Here is a 24728-nt window from a genome sequence, read left to right on the forward strand (position 1 = left end):
CATGGTACACAGAGGCTTGTGCAGGCTTCACAGAGCCAGGGCAGGGCCCATTGGCACTGCCCCATGGCACTCAGCCCTTAGGACAACATCAGACCCTTCCTCTCAAGCCCTGTGTGTGGATCCCAGGGCAGAGCTATGTCTGGAACCAACTAACCCTGAGTAACATTTTTCCCTGTGAGGCAATCCAGCCCCAGGAGGGTCCCTCTCAGCACTCGTACATGCCAGGGCAAACTGCAGAGGGCCCAGCAGTGTGTCAGGAGGGATGACCCATTCCAAGGCTTACACGAAGTCTCCTGCCAAGTTTGCCTTTTGTACCCCGGGTAAATGGTCAGCGTTTGGTACCCACCGAATTGCCCACAAGAGCCCCTGAGATGTTAGAATTAGGGAGTCTGGTCTGTTCTCAATTACACCCCATGCAACCCCACTGGCTTCCCCAGAGGTGACTGAGAACAGAATTCAACTGCCCGGGTGTCAGAAGAGAGCTCATTGCTGTAGATGCTATAGGCAGAGCCCTCTAACAGGACAAGCCGTGTCCACAAATACACAGGCAGAGGCTGCTCTGGGCCTTCTGACCATTAAGGCCTGCCATTGGTGTAAATAAAGTTGATGGCTGGAGAAGAGGCAAAGCTGTGAGCAGGAGCGTTTAGTGGAAATAACACTGCCAGGGAACAGGAGGTGTGACTCTGTGGGGGGAGGTGTGATACTGCAGGGGATCATTTTCTCCTCAGTCTCAAAGCCCAAGTGACCCTGGCAGACAAATACAAGGAGTGTGTTTGGGGAAGAGCGTCTCTTACAAAGCAGGATGGGCAGTCTAGGACATGCCTCAAGCCCAGCAGCAATGCACTGGGCTAGCCAGCCTTGCCCTTCCAGGGAAAAGGCTCTCCCAGGTTTGAGTGGAGACAGCCCGATCTCCCTGAACAGCTCTATTCATAAGGGAAGCAGGGACGAGCCCATACAACAGAAATCATTCAGTGCTGAAGGGAGGAGTGGGAGATAAGAAACTGCAGCAGATGCCATGCCCTCCAGTGCTCAGACAGGGGAACAGCGAGCTGCACAGCATTCACAGAGTCTGAAATCCACCCTCGCCATGTGATGTGTATTTGTAATATTAGAACTGGCAGTCCCTCGCTCGCTCATCCCACCCTGTGGGATCCAAGCACTATGCCGGAGCTGAGAACTAAACTGCTTTCTTCATTCACAAGGAGGAGCAATCGCAGACTCTCTCCAAGCATCTGTCTCTATGTTAATTGCCCTCAGAAGAATCCTGCTGCCTTAGAGATGCCCTGTGGCCACCCGCACCAGGAGAAAGGAGCTAAGTAGAACATTATGCAATGGATGGGTGAGTGAGCCATTACAATTTCCTGATTGCCAAGGGAGGGTTGTAGGATGTTGACAACGTTGTTCCACACCAAAGTTGAAAGGCTACTAGGCCCCGAAAGGACAACGGCTAAGCCAGCTGATGCACTGGAACAGCCCCTTGATGTGAGCTTTTGAGGGCAGGGCCTCTGACACACTAGAAGTCACTTCCCACATTGCTGTGATGTAGTCCATGTTTGTGACCATTCATAGCCTGTATAGTAATTCTCAAACCCGTCAGCCAGGGGCTAACTGCAGCTCCTGACAATTTACCTTCCACCACGCGCTATTCCCCTGTCTCTAAATCAGGAGAATAGCAACCATTATTCACAAGCCTCTCTTATCTATCAGAGCTCTGTGATAGATAAGCACAGATATAACTACGTTAGGTGAGTGGAGTCCCACAGTATGGACGACTCTCAATAATGCCACAAGAGTCTAGTGATAAAAAAAGGAAAGGAGGACAAGACAGAACTCTCAGAGCCCCCGTTCCACTTGAGGCTCATCAGAGCCAATCAACCCTACGTCTAAGAAGCCCTCTACAACCGTCACCGCTTCCTTATGTGCCAATCCAGGAAAGGAAATGCTTCTTCTGGGACTGCATCCATAAGAATGGATAGAACATGTTCTATTTGCGCACACTGTGTGGCTTTGATAGTAGGCAGCTCTTAGGTGAAGTAGTTTGTTATAGCTTCTGAAGTAGAAAACACAGCAAAATCAGAAACCTGAAAGCCTGCAAGGTGCCTTGATGCCCAGACCCACAGATTAACTCACCTGGGATGGGATGGATAAATTCACCTGAGAACAGACTCACAGCAAATGGATGCAAGGACACTCTGCTAGGCCATCATATTCATACTCTTATATATTGATCACCCTGTAACCAGTTTTCCCTCCCAGCAGTAATGCTCATATGATTGTGAAAGGGGCACCCCCAATTCCCAGGCACCCCCTTGTAACTGTGGCCCTGCTGTGGCCTGCCTCAGTTTCCCCCTCAACAACGAGGTCACTTTAACAGCCCAGTCAAGGAGAAGCTGAACTCGCTACTTAACTGCAGTGTATCTCCATTTACTGAAGCATTCCAAAAGGAGCACTTGCACAATGGTTTCAAGGCTCTTACCTCAAAGCCCTGACAAAACTTAAAAGTCCCTAAACAAAAGTCTCTGGATTCTAGCAGCAGCTCCTTCCTCTGCAAGGCATCAGGCCTCTCCGCTGCCTGTATGGTCCTGCAGCCTTTCCCCAGCTAATTCAGGGCCTCCCTGCCTGGAGAGCTCTGTAATCCCACTCACTGACCTTGCAGGTAGCAGCCGCCTGCTGCTCTTTTATAGGGCATCAGCCCCTCTGCAGGTAGCTAATTAAGTCCCACACCTCTTCTGAGATGTGGCAGGCAGGCTAATTAGTTGGGGCTGGCCAGCTCCAGGCAGGGCAGGCTGTGCCTTTTCAATGAACATCAGCCTTTTGCTCATAATGAACTTTAAAAGTGTGAAGGAAATGAAGCCGGACCCAGTCCGTGCAGAAGGGATTTAATCAGGTCTGTATCCTGAGAGGCAATGGCACAACCCTGAGAGCTTGCCGCGAGGAGCCGGGAGGTGGAGCAGGTACTGTGGGGAGAGAAAAGGAAGATGGCTGCTACGGGGCGGAAGCTGCAGTGGTGTTGCAGGGTGGGCTGGTTTGCTGGGCTGTGGGGCAGAGGGAATGCCTGGTAGAAAGTCCCAGGGCTGAGAAATAATATTTCGCTTGTCGTCTCTCAGTGTGATTGTTTCCATGCCGAGTGTGGAGGCCTCACTCTGTGAGAACAGCGAGGGAGGCCTTTTCCAACATCCCCACAGGAGTATTTTAGACAGAGATGGCTATCGGCAGAGGCATTTTAAGACCAAGAGATATGGTGCTAGTACAGTTCGTGGGGGGGCTGACAGAGCAGTGACAGACTTCGTGAAAAGGCTGAAAACATCCATCCACACAGCCAGAATGAGATGTTGCTGCCAATTCCCCATCATTCTGTTTGAGACAGTATGGCGTGTGATGGGACTAGCAGTCATGGAATGGGGGACAAATCACCACACAGAGGATTCTTGGTAAGATTTAATTTTTCATAGTATCAGAAGCAATTTGTCCTATTATTTTTCAAAGGCCAATTTAACTGTAGACAATAGAGGTTACAAACTGTCTTTAATAACCTTTCGAAGTGTTGTTTTCTGTAAATTGCTCTGATTAATGGAAGAAAACCTTGGGATTTGCCTTTCACTTAAAGACCTCAACTTGTTCTAACAATCAATGATTAAACTTGCGGAACCTTTGCAAGGTAGATAGGGAAAAGTTCACCCAGCACTGAAAAGCATTCTTGTTCAATGCCGCACAACAAAGCTACAGGAAGAACCGGAGTTAGTTGGCAAATGGGACTTTTCCTTGGAAAATGTTAACTTTTTGGTGAAAAATTGAAAACTGAAATATTTTGATTTTGAAATGCTGCTCCAGTGCCTCATGGGAGTTGTAGTTTGGGTGTCTCAGGATCTTATTCTCATCTATAGGCTGGACTTCCTGGTCAGACCACATCTCCCATGATGCACCCTCGTTCCTAGTTCCCGGATCTCCTTTTCTCCAGAGCCTACCTGTTTCCTGTTTGGCCCAGATTTCCAGGGCTCTCCACTGTTCTCAGGGGCAGGGGATTCACTGTTTCCAGAGGAAGGCGCTGGGTGCTGGCCATTTTGGAAAATCCGGCCACTCAGGTCAGGGGTCTAAATAGGAGCTGAGCACTTGCCCCAGGAGATGACGGCTTCCCCGTGGTGGACGTTTATCTTTCCATTTTGTCTTATCCCCACTTTCCCTTACCTCCTCGCTGCACGATTTACTAGAGCTCGTTAGAAGTGTCTAAGAGAAGCGTTTTCTGTTAGAAAATGTTGATTCAATTGAATTGAAAGAACCACCCTGCCCTTCCCCACCCCCAGGGCTTAAACAAATCCACCCTGTCCTGCCCCCACCACCAGGGCTTAACACAGATCCACCCTGTCCTGCCCCCACCCTCAGGGCTTTACATGGACCAAATCCACCCTGCCCCCACCCCCAGGGCTTAACACAGATCCACCCTGTCCTGTCCCCACCCCCAGGGCTTAACACAGATCCACCCTGTCCTGCCCCCACCCCCAGGGCTTTACATGGAGCAAGTCAACCCTGTCCCCACCCCCAGGGTTTAACACAGATCCACCCTGTCCTGTCCCCACCCCCAGGGCTTAACACAGATCCACCCTGTTCTGCGCCCCCCCCCCCCCAGGGTTTTACATGGACCAAGTCCGCCCTCCCCCCACCCCCAGGCTTAACACAGATCCACCCTGCCCTGCCCCCAACCCCAGGGCTTTATGCAGACCCGCCCTGCACTATAGTAACAGACAGGCCCAAGGCCACTCAGTTGAATAGTTATTGAATTGGCCAGCCCATGCTGGCACCTGGCCGTGCGACCCTCCTGCAGACACACAGGTTAGACGTTGTCTAGCAGGGATGTTCTCGGGCCCAGCTGGGTGAAGCTAGGGCCTGGGAGTCATTCGTGGAGAGGGAACTGCTAGCTGGGGAGCGTGACTTCTGCATGTGGGAACTGCGTATTTCTAGGGAAGGGACGGGAACACATCATGGGACTGATCAAACCAGCTCACATCCGACTGCTCACAACCAACTGCTGAACAGCTCCTGCCAAGAGCGGGCCTTTGCCACGACACGAGGGGGGAATTCTGGAAAGCTAATCGCTGTGAGGAAATGACTGCAGCATTGCAGTCACATGTCAGGAGCCGGGATCCCCAAAACCATGAGACTGGCTTCAAAATCATGAGGTTTTCTAAATACTAGACAGCGTTTCCATTTGCTTTCTGGTGCTTGACCCGTTAGGGTGCACTCAGGTCAAGTTTTAAGCCTTTTTTAACAAGCTTGAGGGCTAGAAACTTCCTCTTTTTTATTATATGAAAGCTGAGATTCTCTCACGATCACCTGATTGCAGGAGCTTGACGAAACCCCCCAAATATTGTGTGAGTTGCAATAAAATCGGAGAGTTGGCGACACTCGCTGTCTTTGTGCAGACAATGCGCACACAGAGAAAGAGGGCAAAGCCCTGGCACAAATGATGCTGTAGAAATGGTGTGTGCTGCTCTGGTGTGGAGAATCACAGGCCCAGAACACCAAGCACTCTGGGCAAGTCTACACAGCAAAATTAAGTCAATGTAAGTTACATCAACATAGAGCCCATGCAGTAATTGAGTCAATTTTTCACGCTCCTGTCGGTGATGAACATCCTCACCAGGCACTGACAGACTGCAGCCCTACTGCCGGGGCTGACAGCTCAGAGCGTCTACATGGACACTGCGTCGACCTAACTACATCGACCTAAGCGCTACTCTTCTCACAGAGGTGGAGTTATTAGGTCAGTGTACTGGGCGACTTATGTTGGCGGGAGCGACATGCTATTGTAGCTCAGGGGTCTCAAACACGCGGCCTGCGGGCCGCATGCGGCCCACAGAGTTATTTCCTGCGGCCCACCATATGCGCCGGCTCCATTGACAGCCAAGCTCCCCTCACCCCCCGTCCCTCCTTCTCCACCCCCCACCCCCCCCGAGGGCGCCGCGTCCCTGCTCCTCCGCCTCCCTCCCAGCGCTTCCTGCTGCCAAACAGCTTAGGACTTTCCAGGAGGGAGGGGGAGGAGCGGGCATGCGACATGCTCAGGGGAGGAGGCAGAGAAGAGGTGGGGCCGGGGTGGGGATATGGGGAAGGGGGTGGAATAGGGGCGGGGAAGGGGTGGGAAGAGGCAGGGCATGGGCGGGGCCTCATGGACTAGAAGAGCAGTTTGAGGTATGAAGTTCAGCATGTATAATTCTTTGCTGTGAGTAGTTGGGGAGAATGTTTGTTAAAAGTGACAACGTATCTTGTATGAATAGTTACTTTTAAAAGTTCCTGCCATTACAGCTATGTTGATAGACTGTTAGTGTAGATCATCATCAGTGTTACTGACCACATAAGGAATAGTTACAGGTGTTTATATTTTATTAAAACCCCTCTTCGCATTACAGTTTTAAAAAGTTAATACATTGGCTTTTAATAGCATACTATATTACTCTTCATTTTTTTCATTTTTGACTATACTTTTGTATCGTTGTATGAAAAGGTTTCAGTGATGCGGCCCTCGGGCCAATGTACTAGTCCTCATGTGGCCCTCGTGGTGATTTGAGTTTGAGATCCCTGGTATAGATGCTTACAGAGTTAGGTCAACCTAACTCCATAGCGTAGACCAGGCCTCAGTAACAGCAGGAAGAACTAGTTGCTCTGCCTCTCCTATGGAGAAGGTGTGGCTTCCTTTTGACATGATTATCAGAGAGGGCCGTGGGGCCCCAGGGCATGACACATGTTGGCCATGTGGCTGGGGAGAATTGGGAAGAATGGACCCACCCCACCCACAAGCCTGCCCGGTCCTGGGGTGACCTCCCCCTGCCCATTAGCCCCCCAGTCCCGGGGTGACCTCTCCCTTCCCGCCAGCCCCCCCAGTCCCAGGGTGACCTCCCTTTCCCATCAGTTTCCCAAGCTTAGGGTGACCTCCCTGTCCACCAGCATCTGAGTCCAAGGGTGATCCTCCTGCCCCCAAAGTCTTTGAGCCTCAGGTGACCTACTACCCCGCCCCTCACTGCACCTTGGGGTGATCTACTGCCCACTAGTTCCTTGAATGTCAGGAAAACAGGCTGTCTCAGGCTGACTGCACCTTCCAAGGCATTGAGTGCTGGGGGGACCTGCTGCTAATTTTAACAGAGGACCCCAGCATTTCCTGGGGGAGGGAATTCCTTCCTTCACTGCCCTGTCTTTCCCTCTCACACCCAGGGGTACTGAACTCCAGCCTTTGTTCCTACCACGCTTCATCCCATGGTGTCACTAAGAGATCCTCTAGGTTAGAGCTGGGCCAGACCCCCACACCACAGTGTCTTACTTGTGCCTTCTGCCCCTCGATCTGGGGGGATGGGCTAGGAGATGGGACAGAGCCCCGCTGCTTCGTGCAGGAGAGACAGGCAGCCTGACCTGAACCTTTGTTCAAATCTTTTCGGGTTCAAATACCATGCAGGTAACTGCTCCACTCCCCGTCCCACCACTGTTTCCTGGTTCCAACAAGTAGCAGATGTGGTGAAACATGAGGAGAAAACACTCCCCATGGCAGTGGGAAACAGAGGAAGCCTCAGAGACTCCCAGCCCAGCTCTGGAGACGCAGAGATCTGAGTTGTTGGGATAAGTACCCAGACTCTTAGGGTGACCCCTCTGACGGATGGATGGAGCTCTGTGCCCCCTCCTCACCGCACACACACTCACTGGGAGTTTGGTCAGTTTTCTTCCTTCTGCTCACCCCTCCAATGTGCCCGTTTGCTCTTACTGGCCTGGTTCAGACAGGAGGGCACATACATACGTGCCTCCTGTGGCTGTAAGGCCAGATGCCCTTGTGCAGTGGGCAAGAAGCAATGCGACCCATGTCTGTGGGGGCACTCCATGTGTGGGACACACACCCCTCCATTGTGGTGCTCCCGGGACACTCACACAACACCGAGCACCCACCAGGTTGTCAGGTGCACCTTTCCATCACAACCAGCTCTCTCCTATACGGGCTCCTGCTGCCAGGAACGCCTGGTTCAATTCATTTCCCATGTTCTCCTCATGGTTTGTTCTGTTGTCTGGAGCAAGTCACGTCTCACTGTGATGCTCTGTTTCAAAGTAAATCTATATTCTTCAGCCACTTGCCCTCTCGCTACTTTTATTAGTCTCTCTTTTTCAAACAGATATTGTTGCCATAGTAACTCACCATTTCTAGCTATCCTTGCTCCTGATAAGAGCTGCAGAGCCTGGCCTTGTGGCTTGAGGACTGCCCTCTGTGGAGGGAATGCTAAATTCCTTCACAGTCTCTTCACCAGTGGCATGATCATTCATCCCTTAGCTTCAACCTTTACATTGGGTCCATGGCTCATTAGTGTATTCAGAGCCACACTTATTACTACAGAAGTGTCACTTTTCTGGAGCAGTCAAACAGTTTTGGATTATTTCACATATTATCCATTTTGATTGATGAAATGCTTGCCTCACCCCTGAGTGAGGTTCCACCTTGCAACCCAGGCACCGGGCTGTGCCAGAGCACTCTCGTTGCCTGACAGGTAACTTTGAGAATCTGTGGTCATTTGTCATGCCTTCTTACATAGTGTCACTGGAGAACACATCCTTAGCAGGGAGCTTTTGCCACCTGGTGGGTCATCTTAGTGGCTTGAATTCAAAACACAGATTTGTGATTTTTTTTTTTTTTCCAAAAAATGTTAAGTTTTTAAAATTGTGAATTTTAGGCTTTTTCCCCTCTTTTCTTTTTCCTCCCCCACCTTTTGCCACTGAGTGCAACAAAATGAGTAATAGCCAGGATTTTGCAACCCAAACTCTGCTGTTCTGTGACTTTCCAGGCTTCTCCAACTCTGGAAAAATGACATGGCAGCAGTTACAGAGTTCCATCTTTCCTTTTGCTGTTCTATCATCTTTCCAAGTTGAAGAAGTTTTGAAAAGTTCCAGAGTGGGAAAAGGAAAAAACAGGAAAGTGAAAAACAACCAAACCCCAAAACCCAACCAAACCTCTCAACATCACTGATTATGTTGCATTCACTGGTAACAAGGAATAAAGGGGGGGAAAGGAGAGAAAAGCGGTAACCCCCCCAAAATTTAAAATTTTGAAATGCTCCGTTCCAACGAAAAACAGGAATTTTTTGAAATAAAACAGAAGGTTATCATGGAAGTGTGCAGTCAGAAAACAAAAAGTTTGTTTCTGTCAAAAAAATAAAAGAAAGTTTTGAATGAAAACTGTTGATCAGCTGTACTTCCATGTCATTTTCATGGTTTTAGCACCCAAAGCCAGGGCCTTTTCAGCAAATACCCCTGTGATAACACCAAAAGCTCTGAGATTTTGATGACAGTGGCAGAGGCCCGAGTCTCAGGCCTTGTCTACACTAGAAAGGGTTTATTTGTACAGGCTGAGCTATACTGGCAAACCACACTAGTGTAGACATGAGTACTGTAAAAGACATGAGTGGTATAAACATGAGTGTTTACTGGTACAGCTTATACCAGTTCCCTGAATGAAATAACCTATACCAGGAAAAGGACTTTTTCCCCATGTATAACTGCACCTACACTACAGATTTTGCTGGCACAGCTATGCTGGTTAAGGGGCCTGTAATATTTCCACACTCCTAACTGACACAGCTATGCTTGTAAAGCTTTTAAGTGCAGAGCAGGCAAGCCCCAAGAGCAGAAGCCTGAGGCTAGGAAAGGGAAAAGTAAAGAGAAATGAAATCATTTAAATCTTTTTTAAAAGTCTAACTGAAATAATGGAATTCCCATGATGCAAGATAACCTCATTGTTCATTCATGCACCTTTCTGGTCCATCCCTAGCTGTGTATTTTCTGTTTGGATGGCACTCTCCTTGGGGAAGACACCTTGCCTTCCTGTGCTGCTGATGAAATAGCAGGCAGGTTTATGTTGATGATAAAGGAGGAGGAGGCATTGTCATCTGGGTGTTTGGTGGTCTGTGTGCAACGAGTTTGTGGTCTGGGTCCAGTATCTATAGCACAGAACCAATCTCCATAGTTGGTACTTAACGTCGCCCCATCAGACAATCTGAATGGAAAACACTGATGGCCTAGTGGTTAGGGCACGAGCTTGGAACTTCGGAGAGAATAAGAACCTTCGATATATAGGCCAATGATTCCTACCCAGGGCAACTCTCAGCTGGGCAGATCTGGCTGCTTTCTGCTCTTTGCTGCTCAGGAAATACAAAGAGGCTGAAATGCAAACCAGATCCTGCCCCAGAGAATCTGCCAAAGCTGTGGAAACTCTTCAGTGGGAATTTGGGGCTTTCCTGAGGAGGGCTGGGGGGCAGGCCGCAAGAGACACTTGGGGCTTGGAGCAAGAGAGCTGTGATTGGAGGAATGTAAAGCAGCGTGGAGTGGCTTTGAACAGAATCAGCCTTGTTCAGATCCCCCAGGTGTCAAGGCAGACTGGGTTTATTTCTTTCCATTTCAAATGAATGAAAATTGAGACACTAATAAAGTGAAGTGAAATGAAATGTTGTGTTACTGGAGCTCCCTGGGGGTTTTCCATACCACGGGCCTGATTCTCGAGTCATCACTTACATTAAGCAAAGTGGCTGTAAAGTGCTAGCACTTGGACTGCGTATCGTTTTCTACCCACCTTGAACTCACTCTGAATGATGACACAAACTGCAAAGCAGCAGAGGATCGGCCCCACGTCTCTGATGCACATTTCTGGATTGATCCTTGGAAACTTCATTAGAAGAAAGTCACAGGGTGCATTACTCACAGCTCCAGGTTGTGGGGAGAAGCCAGAGAGTTGATTGTACAGGCTAGGGAAGGAAATCAGAGGCAGGGACCCAGCTGGAGACTTGGGAGACAGAGGAGAGCGGGAGAAGGGGAAGAAGACAATCTCCAAAGTTTGGATGAGATCAGAGAACCTCCAAAGAAGCATTCAGACTTTGAGGGGTTCTCTACCCTGCCCACCATTACCCCTTCCTATACAGCCAATGTGCACTCTGGCCTGCCATCCCACACACAGCTAGGATTCAATGGCAATTATTGCCTCATGTGCGCAATGATTGCAATGGCAAGTGTCCTGTGCTGCTCTGCCTGGGTTTGGCCAGACACATTAGTTACAATTTCTGGAAGGACGGAGAGCGTCTCCGGCACTCCTTCGCATGCAGAGCAAGCTCAGAATATGCCCTTAGGTGGAAGGAGCTGCTGAAAACAGCACTTTGAATGTGTGCATCTCTGGAATAGCCTGACTCAGATGGATTATTAAAAGCCTTTCCCAGATATACCAGGCTAATCAGAGCTTTGACCTGTGTTGTTTGCTGCATTCAAAGTGGTAATCCCATCAATAGGTTGCTCTTCAGATATGCAGGTACCAAAAGGCCTAATGTGGAGGCTGGCACAGGAGATTTTTAACACTATGAAATGGTCTCTGGCTAGATGAACCAGCGCCTCCTGTTCCAGAGGTCGAGCTCCCCATCTGTGTGCCGGGGCTGGTTCAAACCGAGTTCGCTGGGTTTGTTTTGTGAGAACAATTGGTATCTTCAGGATTCTGGAGCCCACAGGATGTAAAGCTCTGACTCCCTGGGCCACATTCTCTTCTCCCGCCAAGCTCCATCCAGCACAGGCCTGGGCGCTGGGAGACAAAGGTGGCTGCCTGATCGTGAGGCCAGTCAGAGGCCTGTTTGGTCCCCTGCAACAGTTACACCCAGCAGCCGTGTCCCCATGTGCTAGCAGTCAGCGTGGAACCTCTCTGGGCATTCTCCCTACACAGGGGGAACTCCCAGGGCTGGAGTGGTGTAAAGCAGGCAGAGAGGATCCCCTAGCACTTACGGATTGTCCTCTTATGTGAATATTACACAAACGTAACTCCAGGGGGCCTGAGTCTCCACTCCCTTACAGCACTGCAGTCAGTGGGAAATGCTGGTGTATGAAGAAGCCTCAGAAGGGGCCAGGATCTGGCCAAAAGAGAAAAGACTGTGCAAATTGGCACAGATCACTAACGTCACTGGAGCTACACTGATTTACACCGGCTGCAGATCAGGCCCACTGACCTCGCTGGAGCTCCACTGATTTACACTGGCTGCGGATCAGGCCCACTGACCTCGCTGGAGCTCTGCTGATTTACACCAGCTGCAGCTCTGGCCCAAGGCACCTTTTGGAGTTTTATTTTGGGGGTGGTTGTGTGGGTTTGGTTTTGGAATGGAGAGTCCGTCCATACCACTGCTGTGAAACCCTCCCCCACCAGTGGGAGGCCTGTGCTGGTCCTCTCCTCCGGAGAAGCTCTGTTCAGAAAGCTCCTGGCTGGCAGCATCTTGGCAGTTCTAGCCTAGCCTGTGGTTTGGTCACCCACTCTTTGGGAAGGTAACCTGCCAAGCCAACCAATTCTCTCCATTCTGCCCTCTGCGGTGTCTCCGCTGGTGAAGCTGATTTGAGAATCTGGGCCTCATTTTCTCCATTAGTTCTCCTGAGCATCAGCACCATTGTCACAGGAGCTTTCATAGTCTCTTCCCCTACCCACTTCTCTGATGTTGCTTTAACTTGTCACTGGTGTCTAGCGCCAAATGGTGTAGGGCATCTCCTATGGAGCCCGGAGATGCTCTAATCATGTTGCTACTCATACACTATGTTCTTCAAACACCCGGTGGCCCAGCAGATTTCCCACTGTTCACTCATTCTTCCTTATTCCCGTCCATGATTCTCAGCTACGAAGGCCCAAATGTATACAACTGACTGTTAAACAGATGTCAGAATACAGGCAACAAGCAAAGACCATGGCTGAGGAGAAAGGAGTTGACAATTACACAGGATTGTCTGTCTGACATGTCTCCAGGTGCCACAGTGATGGATGCATTAGGAATGCCAGTAGCTAGCTGGATTAGATAGATGCTCTGTAACCTCAGACTCATTGGGTGTTACCTGTTGTTTACAACAGCACACAGTGAAAGAAGAAGACGTCTGGGTGGGAGGGAGGGAGGAACACTTCTGGCTGCAGTGAGTGCTGTAGCTCATACTGATCAGATGGTGCACAGCTGGAGAGGTGTGCACCTGCCCAACCAGTCTCAGGCCCAGCTTTCACCTCTTGGCAGCACGGCTCCTAACATCACCAAAATGGCACTGGTGGGTTACAGCATGTGAAACAGAAACCACAGCTGCAGGGGAAGGGCATGAGCCACTTCCCTGCCAATCCAATCTGCAACGAACTTGACAGCAGGAGGAGGAAAAGAGAAGTAGCAACATTGTCAGCTCTTTTGCTGCTCCCCAATTGCTAGGCCATGGAGATGTCCTTTACACACTCATGGCCCCAGGCCTGTCGAGAATTCAGAGGGGAAAATAAATCCTGGCTCTGGCAAGATAGCCTGTGTTCACCGTTCCTGGAGAGTGTGGCAGAAGCAATGCTGCACAGGGAGGTTTAGTTGAGAATGAAGGTTTCCTTCCTTACAAAATGGACATGGGGTTTTTCTCCCCAGGCCACCTTTTCTCCCAAGGATTACATCAGGCTTGGGCCCAGTGTGCCTCAAAGGCCCAAAGAAAAAAGAAACCAAAGGTGGGAGGGGAACCCTTCCATTGGAAACCTGGTGCCACCTCCTTAGATCCAAGGCCCTCACCTCCCCCATTGGGATGGCAGGTACCCTGTGGCTTCTGTTTGCTCTCGGTGGCTTGCCCCACATAGAGATGGCAATAGTTCCCATCAGCCATTGCAACTGTTCATGTCCTCAGCAAGCTTTATCTGAACAGCATTTCTTTATGGTCAGTTCCACCACTTCCTTGAGAGGTTTGTGGGCATTCTCCAGATCCCATCCCACCATTGCCAAGGCCTCTTTCAGCCCCATCTGTGTAGCAGGAGCTTTTCTCAGCAAACTCTTTTCCAATGGCATTTGCTAAAACATGAACAGAATCTGAATCAACAGTCACCCTCTTCCCCTCCTTTGCACCCATTTCTGTTCCCTGGTTCCCTCTCTGCCCCACTCCTCCTGCAAGAATCGCATTAGACCCAGCACTGGATGTTGCACTTTAGTGTGTAGCCTGATGCTGCACTAGCAGAGAAATAACCAAATCGGAGAGCCATGAAACCCTACCAGCCGGTCATCTTTAGGCACACATGAAGCTAGTGTCTGTGCTTCTGATCCTGGCCTCCTACTTTACCTCTGCTGACCTCCTGGTCACTCCTTGGAGCACCCACCTGACCTGTCAGCTCTTGAGGAGACTCCAGAAGCTGAAAACACTGGAATCAGCTAATTCCCTTGCAAATCTTCCCTTTTTCCCTTCTGGTACTTTCCATCTGTGATAGAGCCTTAGTATTGCATCTAACCCAGGCTCACTGAGTCCAACTGGTCTCTTCTGCATGCACACTGGAGTCCCTTGTTTCTCTTTCTGATTCTTTGTTGGCCTGGCACTTCCTACCAAACAAGTTCCCTGCCAAATTATCTTCTTCTGGGGACAACACATTTAGTTCACTAGCCTGAAAGGAAGGCAATAGACCACCCTGCCTAGCCCAAAAAAAGCTCAAGCCAACTGAAGACCCTGTGTACAAAACCAGAGCACCATGTCCTCTTTAATTCTTGTGGTTGTATCACCCCAACAGAGTTACAAAGTCCTTTAAGTGTCAGAGCCCTGGCCACCCAAGCACACCCTGCCTCCTATAGACGATTCACTGTGCAGTCCCATTCTCCACCTTGAATCGTTATTACTCAGTTTATTTCACAGGTAAGATTCCACTGGCTAGCTCTGCAGGGTTCTTTGGTCTCTGATCAATTAAACAGGGGAGAGAAAAAAAGTCCTTTCTCCTGGGACCTCTCGGGCCCTTTGTTCTTAGCAAGGTTTGGGAACTCTAGAGCTCATGGTCAACTGATCCAGTTTCCTCAGGATCACGACACTGCTGTGCACAGCGTCTCTCTAACAGTCACCATGACACAGCCATGGAAACCTAATAATTGATTCATGGATGCTACCGCCAGAAGGGACAATTATGATAATCTGATCTGGCCTCCTGCGTAACATAGGCCATAGAATTTCACCCAGTGATTCCTGTATAAAGCCCCCAAATTTTGGTTGAACTAGAGTGTATCTTTTAGAAAGACATCCCAATCTTCATTTAAATAATTCATATAATGGAGAATCCACCACATGCTTTGGCAAATTGTGCCAATGGTTAATTATCCTTAAAATTTTGCACCTTATTTCTTGTTTCAATTTGTCAAGTTTCAACTTCCAGGCACTGGATCTTCCAGGCACTGGATCTGCTGGTTTAAAGAGTCCTCTACTACCAGAAATAATCTTCCCATATATAAAATAAGCAACAACAACAACAACAACAAAAATTCAACAGTACATAAAGGGAAAATACAAAAGTGAGAAACTGGCAACAAAATGGAAACAGCAATGCGGGATGCATGTGAAATTCTTGCAACTATTTCTGTTTAAAAAAATGACACAACTGCAGAAGTACAGACTTTTGGCAAGTGCATTTAAAGCCGAAGGAATACAGAGTAAAGTGAATTTATTCTCCAGGTGGCTGGCTTCCCAAATGTCAGCCAGACGCAATGGTGTTACACTCTGGGCCTGGCTTACTTTGGGCTATATTCAAGTCTGGGGCACCCAGGGTTCATTGATGAAGCCCTTACCAGTATTATCACCAGTGGGGCAACATTGTATCCACAAGTTTCAATCAGTTAGGGTTGTACTGTATGTGAATACCATGTGAAGACTGTATGGTCTTTTGTATGACAGTGATGCAACTCCCATCCAACTTTCCTAGTGGTCTTCTTCATGGAGCAGAAGGAGCATCAAGGTATATTAAAAGAAAGTCCTTAGATCATTGAAACCAACACTTAATACAATCAACAGCCGTATGGGCCCAAACTCGCACATTACTGAGCACCCTCGGCTCCTATTGGCTTCCATGTGAAGGTCCCAGAAGGAACCATTATGATCATCTGATCTGATCTCCTGTATAACAGGCCAGAGAATGTCACCCAGTAACTCCCGCATCAAACGTAACAACTCCTGATTGAATGAGAGTGTATCTTGTGGGAAGACATCCAAACTCAATTTAAAGACTTTAAGCGATGGAGAATCCTCCACATCTCACTTCACAACAGGTGCTTAGCAGCCATGATGATATTTAAAATATCTTCATTGTGATTATCTGCAGGTAACGAAATGACTAACCAATCCCTCACTCTTACACAGCGCTTTTTATCCTGCGACCCCAGAGCACTCTACTGATGGGGAAGCTGAAGTGACTTGCTCAAACACACCTTGCAGGCCCAGCACAGAACCCAGATCTCTTGAGTACCAGTCCAGTGCTCTACCCTCTAGCCATGCTATTCCCCCTTCCCTGGGATCTGTCATGTGCCCATATGCTCCTTCCTAATATGAAGATCTGGGTCACAGCCACACTTTCCACATGTGGCTTTTCTCTGACTGGATGAGGTATCCTAGCTTGTGTGGATTCCTTCCTTTCCAGCCGCAGTATTCATGGAGCCTGGGCAATATTTCACACTCTGTGTGTTGGGTTGGGGACCAGGGGACAATTGTAAATTCTCAGCAAACCTCTCATGTACTTGCTGCTGATTCTGACATTTCTAAAATACCTGCATAGCATGACAAACTAATTTAGCAAATGCAGCTGATGACTTACAGAACCATCACAGCTGCTTCTTGCGATACAGTTCTGATCTGATTGCCTCTTAGAGACAGTTTTTACCCAGCACGTTCAATGCTGTTGCCAGTAAGTGGAGCAGTGTAATGTACTTTACCGCTTCTCTTCTGCTCATATTCGACATGACATTGGAGCAATGGGCTGGGTAAGAACCAAGCGGAACAGTGACACTTACCTGGGTTGCTTTTAGAGGTGCGCACAGGGGTGTAGTGGTTTTTGGAGGATGTTCGGACAGGCGTGTTTTCTTTGGGAGGGGTATCTATGGCCGAGATAGTCTCTCTTTCACAGTGTGCTATTGGGATTGGCCCCTGCTGCCTTAGGATGTCTGCCAGAGCCCTGGAACGCAGAAAGAGGACACAACATGTTCACAAAGCAGCAAGGCTGACATTCAAAGGTTTCACTTGTTCATCTACAGTCTCTATTTGAACCCTCTGGTGCTTTGATTTGTTAAGGAAAAATACAAAGGCAACAAAAAACCTTGTGGCTTAAGAGCTACATGTCTTTTCATGGGTACGTTACCGGACAAAGCTCCATTTGTTCACCGGAGAGTTTGGCTATTGTTTAATCTTTCACATGCTTCCACTAATTCACTTAACCCTGAGGTTATGTTCTTTCTCCATCACTGCCCTTGCTGTCGTTGCTATTGCTGTTGAATTGCTTCCTGTAGCAGAAAGCCCTGCCTTCATAAAAATGATTACTGGGCAGACGGGATCCCCAGCCCAGGTGCAACATGAGAAGCAGGAGTTCAGGTTTCCCTCGACCTGCCCCCACCCAGCCCCAAGCCAATGTTCCTCAACCCTGATCCTGAAGGTACCTCCTGGAGGTGCGAAGGGGAGTTCAGTCTCATTGCTCATTCAATCCTGGCTTTTTCTGTCCACAGGGGGACCAATACGGGTTCATGGTGGTGTTGGGTTTTTGAATTAGGGCCAGTGCTGAGATATTTCACATGGGCTATAGCTATCAGAGCTGCAAGCTTATCTGTGGCATCTTCCCCATTAGAGACTTGTCTGATGGCATCAAGATTGAACAAGGTTCTCTGTGGGGAAAAAATATCTGCATTCAACACCGTAGCACTAAATTGCATCTAGTGATTTCCCCATGCAAGCAGGAACACTCGAAAGATATTTAATCTGTATCATACACACGGTGGAATAACTATAGCATGAAACACACTGATTTTTTAGTGCAGCCAACAGCTATCTCCCGACCGGCAGGAGAAAGGGCAGGACTGTTTTGGTTGTAAGGGATGGCGGAGTTTTAAAGCTGATTGAGTTTGAAAGGTTCAATTCTCTCAGACAGAGGGAACATGCCTAAAATCACCTCGGGTACCAACAAAGAAATTCCTCCATTGCATATTCATAAGATTGGTGTTGCTCACATTTGCTGTCTTTACTGGAACGCCTTATCTATTGTCCGATATAAGACAGAGTTTAGAACCTGAGTCTGTTCCATTTTGAAAATATTTCAGTCTATGCCATACATGTGCACAATGCATTGCAGGAATAATTTGCACTATACAAGAAATGCTCTTCTAGGCTCAGTCCCTCTTTATGGGGTCGGTTCTTTGATTCCTTCTGTGAAAGAACCCAGCTGAGGCTCTCAAAGCACTTTAGTTCACAACATCCCTGTGAGGAAGGGAAGTGCTACAAAACTCAATGTCCCAGAGCACCCCCTCACAGCCCAGTGGAGCACTGCAGCAGCTTTGCCTCAGTTTCCCCTTGGTCTTCCACAACTGCACCCAGCTGCCACTGCCTTCCATTGAGCCCTCCAGCCAGAGGTGAAAGTAAGCCGCTCTGGTCCGGTACGGCATACTGGCAAGAGCCAGTACACAGCAACTGTACCGGCAGGAGGCAGCTTCCCCAGGCCGACAATTTAAAAGGGTTCTAGGCTCCCGGCAGCGGCCGGAGCCCTGGGTCCTTTAAATCACCACCAGAGCCCCGCTGCCAGAGGCCTAGGGTAGCGACGGTGGCCGGGAGCCCTGGGGCTCCGGCAGCAATTTAAAGGGCCCAGGGCTCCCAGCCGTCACTACTGCAGCCGGAGCCTCAGGCCCTTTAAATCGCCGCCGGAGCCCAGGGGAGGTGGCGGCGGCCGGGAGCCCTTGGGCTCCGGAGGCAATTTAAAGGGCACGGGGATTTAAAGGCCCCACCCCGCCACCTTGCTCAGGACCCCGGCCCTGCGTACCGGTAAGTCCCTTAAATTACTTTCACCCTTCCTCCAGCTAAGAAACACTGAGTCCCACCCCTTCCAGGGTACCAGTGTCCACAGGCCTTGCACTGAGGCCTGGAAAAATTTCTTCTCCCCTATCTCAGGGCCCACCATGCACCTTCTGCTCTTGATGCTGGGTGTCCTCTGCAGCCCACTCTTAGGGTCTGTGAACAGTCCTCTTCACTCCTCCTTAGCTCCAAGCAAACCCTGGCCCTCTCACTGGCCTCTGGCCCTAGGTTTATTCAGGCTTCTTCCCCAGGCCCCTGCCAAAAAGAGATCTAATATCCATGCCTGTTCTCCCTCAGGGCTTCCAGCAGAGAGACTCCCTCCCCTCCCCTACTCTCCCCTCCCCTCTACAGAGAGCTCTGGCTCTCAGGAAGGAGCAGTCAGTTCAAACCCCTCCCCTGTCATCCTCTCCCTGCCACACTTTCTTCCTTCTAACTCCCACACCCTGCCCAGGTGTGGCGGGGCAGGGCTAACTGAGCAGGGCTGGTCAGCCCCAGGCCTCTCACCAGGCCTCACTGTGACAGGAAGTATTTTTAGCTATGTTTGGTTATGACTGATCACATGTAGAGGCCCCCCCACCAAGACTAGGTCCCCATTGTGCAGGGAGCTGTAGGCATACACACGCAGCATGACACAGACACAGAAAGGGGAGAGTGAGAGATGCTCAGTGGAGGGTGGCACCCATTCATGAGTCAGTTACAGCTCCCTAATCCTCTTGGGCCCTAGCCTGAATTAGAGCAGCCTGGGGGTTACACCAATTTACAACGGCTGGGGGTGCACTCTGCCTCACCCCCTGCACTAGAACTGTAAGTAGCCAGCATAGGAGCCAATCACACCAGCTAAGAGCTTCCCCATGGCAAGGGAAACCTAGTTAGGGCCTGAGCATGGCAAAGAGGCCAGAACAGGGGAAGAGAATCAGGCCCAGAGCACTTAAGCCCCATGTTTTCAAGTGTGCCCCTTAATCTTGGGTGTCTAACGGTTTGAGTGCCCAACTCCAGACACCAACGGCCTGATTTCTCAAAGGCTCTGTGTGCCCACACGGCTGCCAGGGCCGGCTCCAGGCACCAGCCCCGCAAGCAGGTGCTTGGGGCGACCAACGGAGAGGGGCGGCACGTCCGGCTCTTCAGCGGCAGGTCCCTCGCTCCCTCTCAGAGGGAAGGACCAGCCGCCGAATCGCCGCCGAAGACTGAAGCGGCAGCGGTAGAGCAAATAGCGATCGCAGCTTTTTTTTTTTTTTTTTTTTGCTTTTTGCTGCTTGGGGCGGCAAAAACCCTGGAGCCGGCCCTGATGGCTGCCATCGACTGCACGCTGAGTTGTGGATGCTCATTGCCTCTCGAAACCAGGTCTGAGGAGACTCAAACTGGCCACCCAAATCCTGATGCACAATGAATTGCAATATGGCCTTTGGTGACTGGCCCAAGGTCACCCAGCAAGCCAGTGACAGAACTGGGAACAGGAGCCAGGGCCCCAGGCCCTGCCCTGCCTTAAACATTAGTGCACGAGTCCTTCCTGATGGGAGGATTCGTTCCTCCCACTGGTGATCCCCTGATGCTGCACAATGCAAACATTTCTTCCCACTGCATTTGCAATCCTGCATGCTGGCGGGCAGGGGGACCTGGAGACAGATTTGTCCTTTCGGGACCAATCCTGCAAGTCCAGGGCAGGGGGAGCTCCCCCTAAAGTCAATGGCTGTTCCACGCCGACCAGCATCACAGGACTGGGCCTCGGGCACACGTCTCTGAGCGATTAGTCAGGGGTTGGTTAGGGAAAAGCATCTGTGCTCCGGAAATGCCAGGAGATGCTTTTCAATCACAGAGATTTTGACATTATTGCTATTTATTTGCAGTGACCCCCACCCTGGGCTAGGCGCTCCCCAAAAACTCAGGGAGGATGGTCCTTGCTCTGAGCGAGCTGATGGTCCCAGGACAGACAGAGGTCAGGAGATGGGAAACACCAGCAGTGGTGCTGGAACAATTTTTATAGTGGGGTGCTGAAGGCAGTAATCACGTATTTGGGTTATTACTACTTCAAGCCAGGGGGTGTGGCAGCACCTCTAGTTCCAGCACCTATGAACCCCAGGAGGCAAGGTGCATACAGGTCAGCTCGATTCTCTGAAGGTGACACAGCAAAAGAGGGGCTTGCAGAGGAGCTCAGAGGGGGCCGTGTGGGAGAAGGCACAGAGTGTGAGAAGACGACAAGCAGGGAGCAGAATCTGGGCACGCTGGCGCAATGGAGGGGGCAGGGGTGATGCCCTATCACAGTACAGGACACATTGTTTCTCTCAATACTCTTGTTGCTGGTGCTATTCTTACTCAAAGCTGGTATTTGGTGTTCGACTGAGCGCTAGGAATGGGGCTGCCCAGCCTCCAAGATGGAGAGTTTGCTTTGATTCCCTAAAACTAATTGAGGCAATTAAAGTGAATATTCTCCAAAGGGATCTGAGTCAGTAAGAAGCGCCTGACCCTCTCAGTCACTGTCTACCTGAACCAGAAGACCACGTCAGCTCCTCTGGGTGAGCGCTAAGCCACGTGTTGGGAATCTAGTCTGGTGTGTGAATAGTTTCCAAGAAAGCCATGCGTAGCTACTCCTCGGCTCCAACCAGGAGCTGAAATCCCTAATCCTGATTCTAAGTATAAAGCAAACTCACATGCTATGCGAGGAAGAGCATTCAGCTGTAATCCTTTATTAGTTTCCATCCTGAAGGTAACAGTGAATGAGCAAAACAGTCGCAGCAAAACGGGGGAAACCTGTACAGTACAATGCAGCCAGCCTCAGGGTAGAAAAACAGAGGCTGTTACACTGAAAAGAAATGAAGAAACTGGAAATTCCAGTCAGGGAAAGGAGGTCTTCTTTTCATTTGGTTGCACCTTCAAAGTCTATGTTAGAGAAGCTGAACACAACCGTTGGAAGACACCTGGGATCCGAAGCGTAGTGGGACTAAAATGATCTTAGATAAACATGAATGAAAAAGCAACCTGCCAAAAAGTGCCCGCTCCATACAAAACGGGCTGCTCTAAGTGTTTACCACTCATTGCTCTTCCTTACCTCCTGGGAGGATGAGGGAAAGCTCTTGATACCATCAAACCAGAATTAAATAGGCAGAGCTACAAGTACAACCTCTGGATGTGCTGATTAGTTGCTTTTTAATTCATCTGTAATGTTGTGTGTGATCAAAATTATTCCTCATAAACCGCACCATGGGCTAAGCTTCTCCCTGTTGTATCTCTAGTGCAGTCAGACTGAGGATGAATTTGGCACCATGTAAATAGCTCTATTTTAGCTGTATACTTTCCCACTGTAAAAGCTACAAGAAGGGTAATGGAAGGAGCTGTAAATACTTGCTCTTACTGCCCTTATCATGTGATTAGTCCCACTACAATCAAATGCATCCTTCTCATCTGAGTGAGGGATGCAGAATCGGGGTATGAAGCATCGTAAAAGGCTTTTCATGCCAATGCCGTCTGATATCAGAACAAGTAGTCTTGCTCAGCAGGATGCTTTACCTTTAGTGCAGCAGATGGGATAGTCAGAGTTGCGTAACTGCACAATCATATCCTGAGAGGATGGTCTATGATACAGCTTTTATTAGCACTCGATTGAAGTGAGATCATTAGGGACCAAATTCTGCTCTCAGCTACCCCCATGTAAATCCAGCCTGACTCCACTGTCATCAAGAGAATGATTCTGGATTTACACTGGTGTAACCAAGAGCAGGATCCAAACCTAGTACTGGTAGGTCTAGTACAGAATTCTCCAAATTCCTTAAAGAAAGCGCAGGTTAGATCCTTCTGTCAGTTACGCCAGCATAATTCCAGAATAAGGACAAGAGCACCCAAGTCACTGGAGTTACTTTCGATTTAGACTGGTGTAGCTGACAGCTTCTTTGGAAGGAAACCCGGGGAGGGGGGCAGGGGGTGAACAAAGATGACTATGGCTGCTGGAGCCTGTCCCTTTAAGAAGGAAAAGGAAAGGATGTCGGAACTGCCCAATCCCAAGTAGGGTGGGAATGCGCAGGAGAGCAGTGAAGTGGAAAAACTATAATGACCCTGCAGCATCCCCTGAGGAGGAGAAAAGCAAGGAACAGACAGTGCTAAAGTGTCAACTGAAGCAGGGGAAGGCGAGAACCACGGAGAGGAAGTGCCCTGAGCTGAAGGAAGGGAAAAACAGAACAAAAGGAAAATACAAGGCGCAGAGGCTGGAAGAGAAGAAACTGACTCAAACATGACAACAGAAAGAGCACAGGGGGTGAAATCCACGCAAGAGGCGGAGTGGATCCTTAGCTCACTGCATGTGTTTGAGGGTGGGGCTGCTCGGTGGGCCAGTTAGGGAGACTGTATGTCAGCATAGCAACACTGACATCAGCAGCAACACAAATTTATACCACCCGAGGATCTGGCTCCATGGCTTGAAACTCGGCAGAGTCATAAGAGCCCTTCCTCCTCCACACAGGCTGTAGGTACTACAGGCCTGACTGAAGCAGTGATTTCAGTGAAGTTCCTGCAGACTGAGAGCAGAGCCAGACCCGAGGAACCCCAGAGACCTTCCTCTGCATGGCTCCTTCAGATGAGAGCTCTTCAGAACCGATGTCCTCTCTGCTTGCCATGGACACTAACGAGCCTTTGTCTCTCCTTGGGTTTGCGTAGGCATCCCAGGCCCTCCCTCCTGCTATTGTGCAGGGAACTGCATAATGCCAGTTGGCCAGCTGTCTGCTGCCCTGCAGCGAATGCATTTCAGACAGGCCACATATCAATGGGAGTTTTGCCAATGGTTCAGTAGGGTCAGGATTTGGCTCACACTGAAGAAGAGCGAATATTTTTCTAAATGCTGGTGAGAGATCTTGGTTCTGTCACTTGCTGTTCAGGCTGCACTGCCATGGACATTCTTTCACCTCCACTACCTGATTAGATTCCCACACCCTTCAGGGGCTGGCTTCTTCAGTTACAGACAGGGGGAGCTTCAGAGCACACCTGTCCCGGGTTCAAAGAACATCTGGGGAGACCGAGAAGGAACAGCTAAGAGCTCGGGGAAGAGTGAAATAAATATTGAATAAGCAGTGCATGGCTGAGCTAAAGGGAAAAAAAACCACAGGAGTCAAACTCCCAGGGACTTCAATGGGGCTAGGATTTCACCCCAAGGGAGCTTAAGATCCCCTACACTTACTTGATTGGTTATGAAGATTGACAGCCTAGCTGCCTCCGAGACCATTCACAGACAACAGGGCAGCCCCCTGGAGAGGATGGCCCACTCCGGAGACAGTGGGAAGCATGACCAAGGAGGAAGTCATTTGGATGATGCTCATATATTAGTCCTAGATTGATTTGTCATCCATCTCCAGACCATCAGGGTGTCATGGGAAATTTCAAATGCGAAGGCCACGTGCTGCCCTCAGCTGAGCAGAATTTGGCCTATATCATACTCTGGTGCATACATTCCCACACAGCAAGCTCTGCTAGCTTAGTGCTAAGGCTGCCAGACTTCATGGCTCACCAGTGCACACCATGAAAAGCAAGGGGATGAGCAAATCAGTCATTCAACACCACATCTACACTCCTCTCATCAGCTCCCTTTCTTGGTCTCAGCTCCCTTCCTTCTACCCCATTTGACCATGTTTTGTGATTATATGATCATGTGATTCGATTGGAACCATAGAGGAGGACTTTCAGAGATCACACAGTACATAGTTCTGTACACAGATTTGTACTGGTGTACGGCAGAAGTGACCTATGGGATCAGATTGCCAATGATGGCTGGGAGATGCCCTCTATAATGTTTAGAGTTCAATTTTATGATTGTTCGTTTTCATGGATCACAACAAACCAGCATAAAAATGAACCGTCTCTCTGCAATGGTTATGAGAGGTTATGGCGCTTGGCTGCCCATTGGAGCCAGGGACCCAGGCTCTACAGCAATGGAG

The 24728-nt window shown here is 49.6% G+C and overlaps 1 protein-coding gene across 1 annotated transcript in view; it reads right to left on the reverse strand.

The window, feature by feature from the left end:
- The window catches only part of SHISA6 (shisa family member 6), a 399346-nt gene that overhangs the window by 365095 nt on the left and 9523 nt on the right, over nt 1-24728 (reverse strand). The window contains exon 2 of the mRNA XM_065415678.1: nt 16779-16939. Within this exon, the coding sequence (XP_065271750.1) occupies nt 16779-16939 (161 nt within the window). The remainder of the gene's footprint in view (nt 1-16778; nt 16940-24728) is intronic.

Source organism: Emys orbicularis, chromosome 13, assembly GCF_028017835.1.
Source record: "Emys orbicularis isolate rEmyOrb1 chromosome 13, rEmyOrb1.hap1, whole genome shotgun sequence".
Taxonomy (NCBI): Eukaryota; Metazoa; Chordata; order Testudines; family Emydidae; genus Emys; species Emys orbicularis.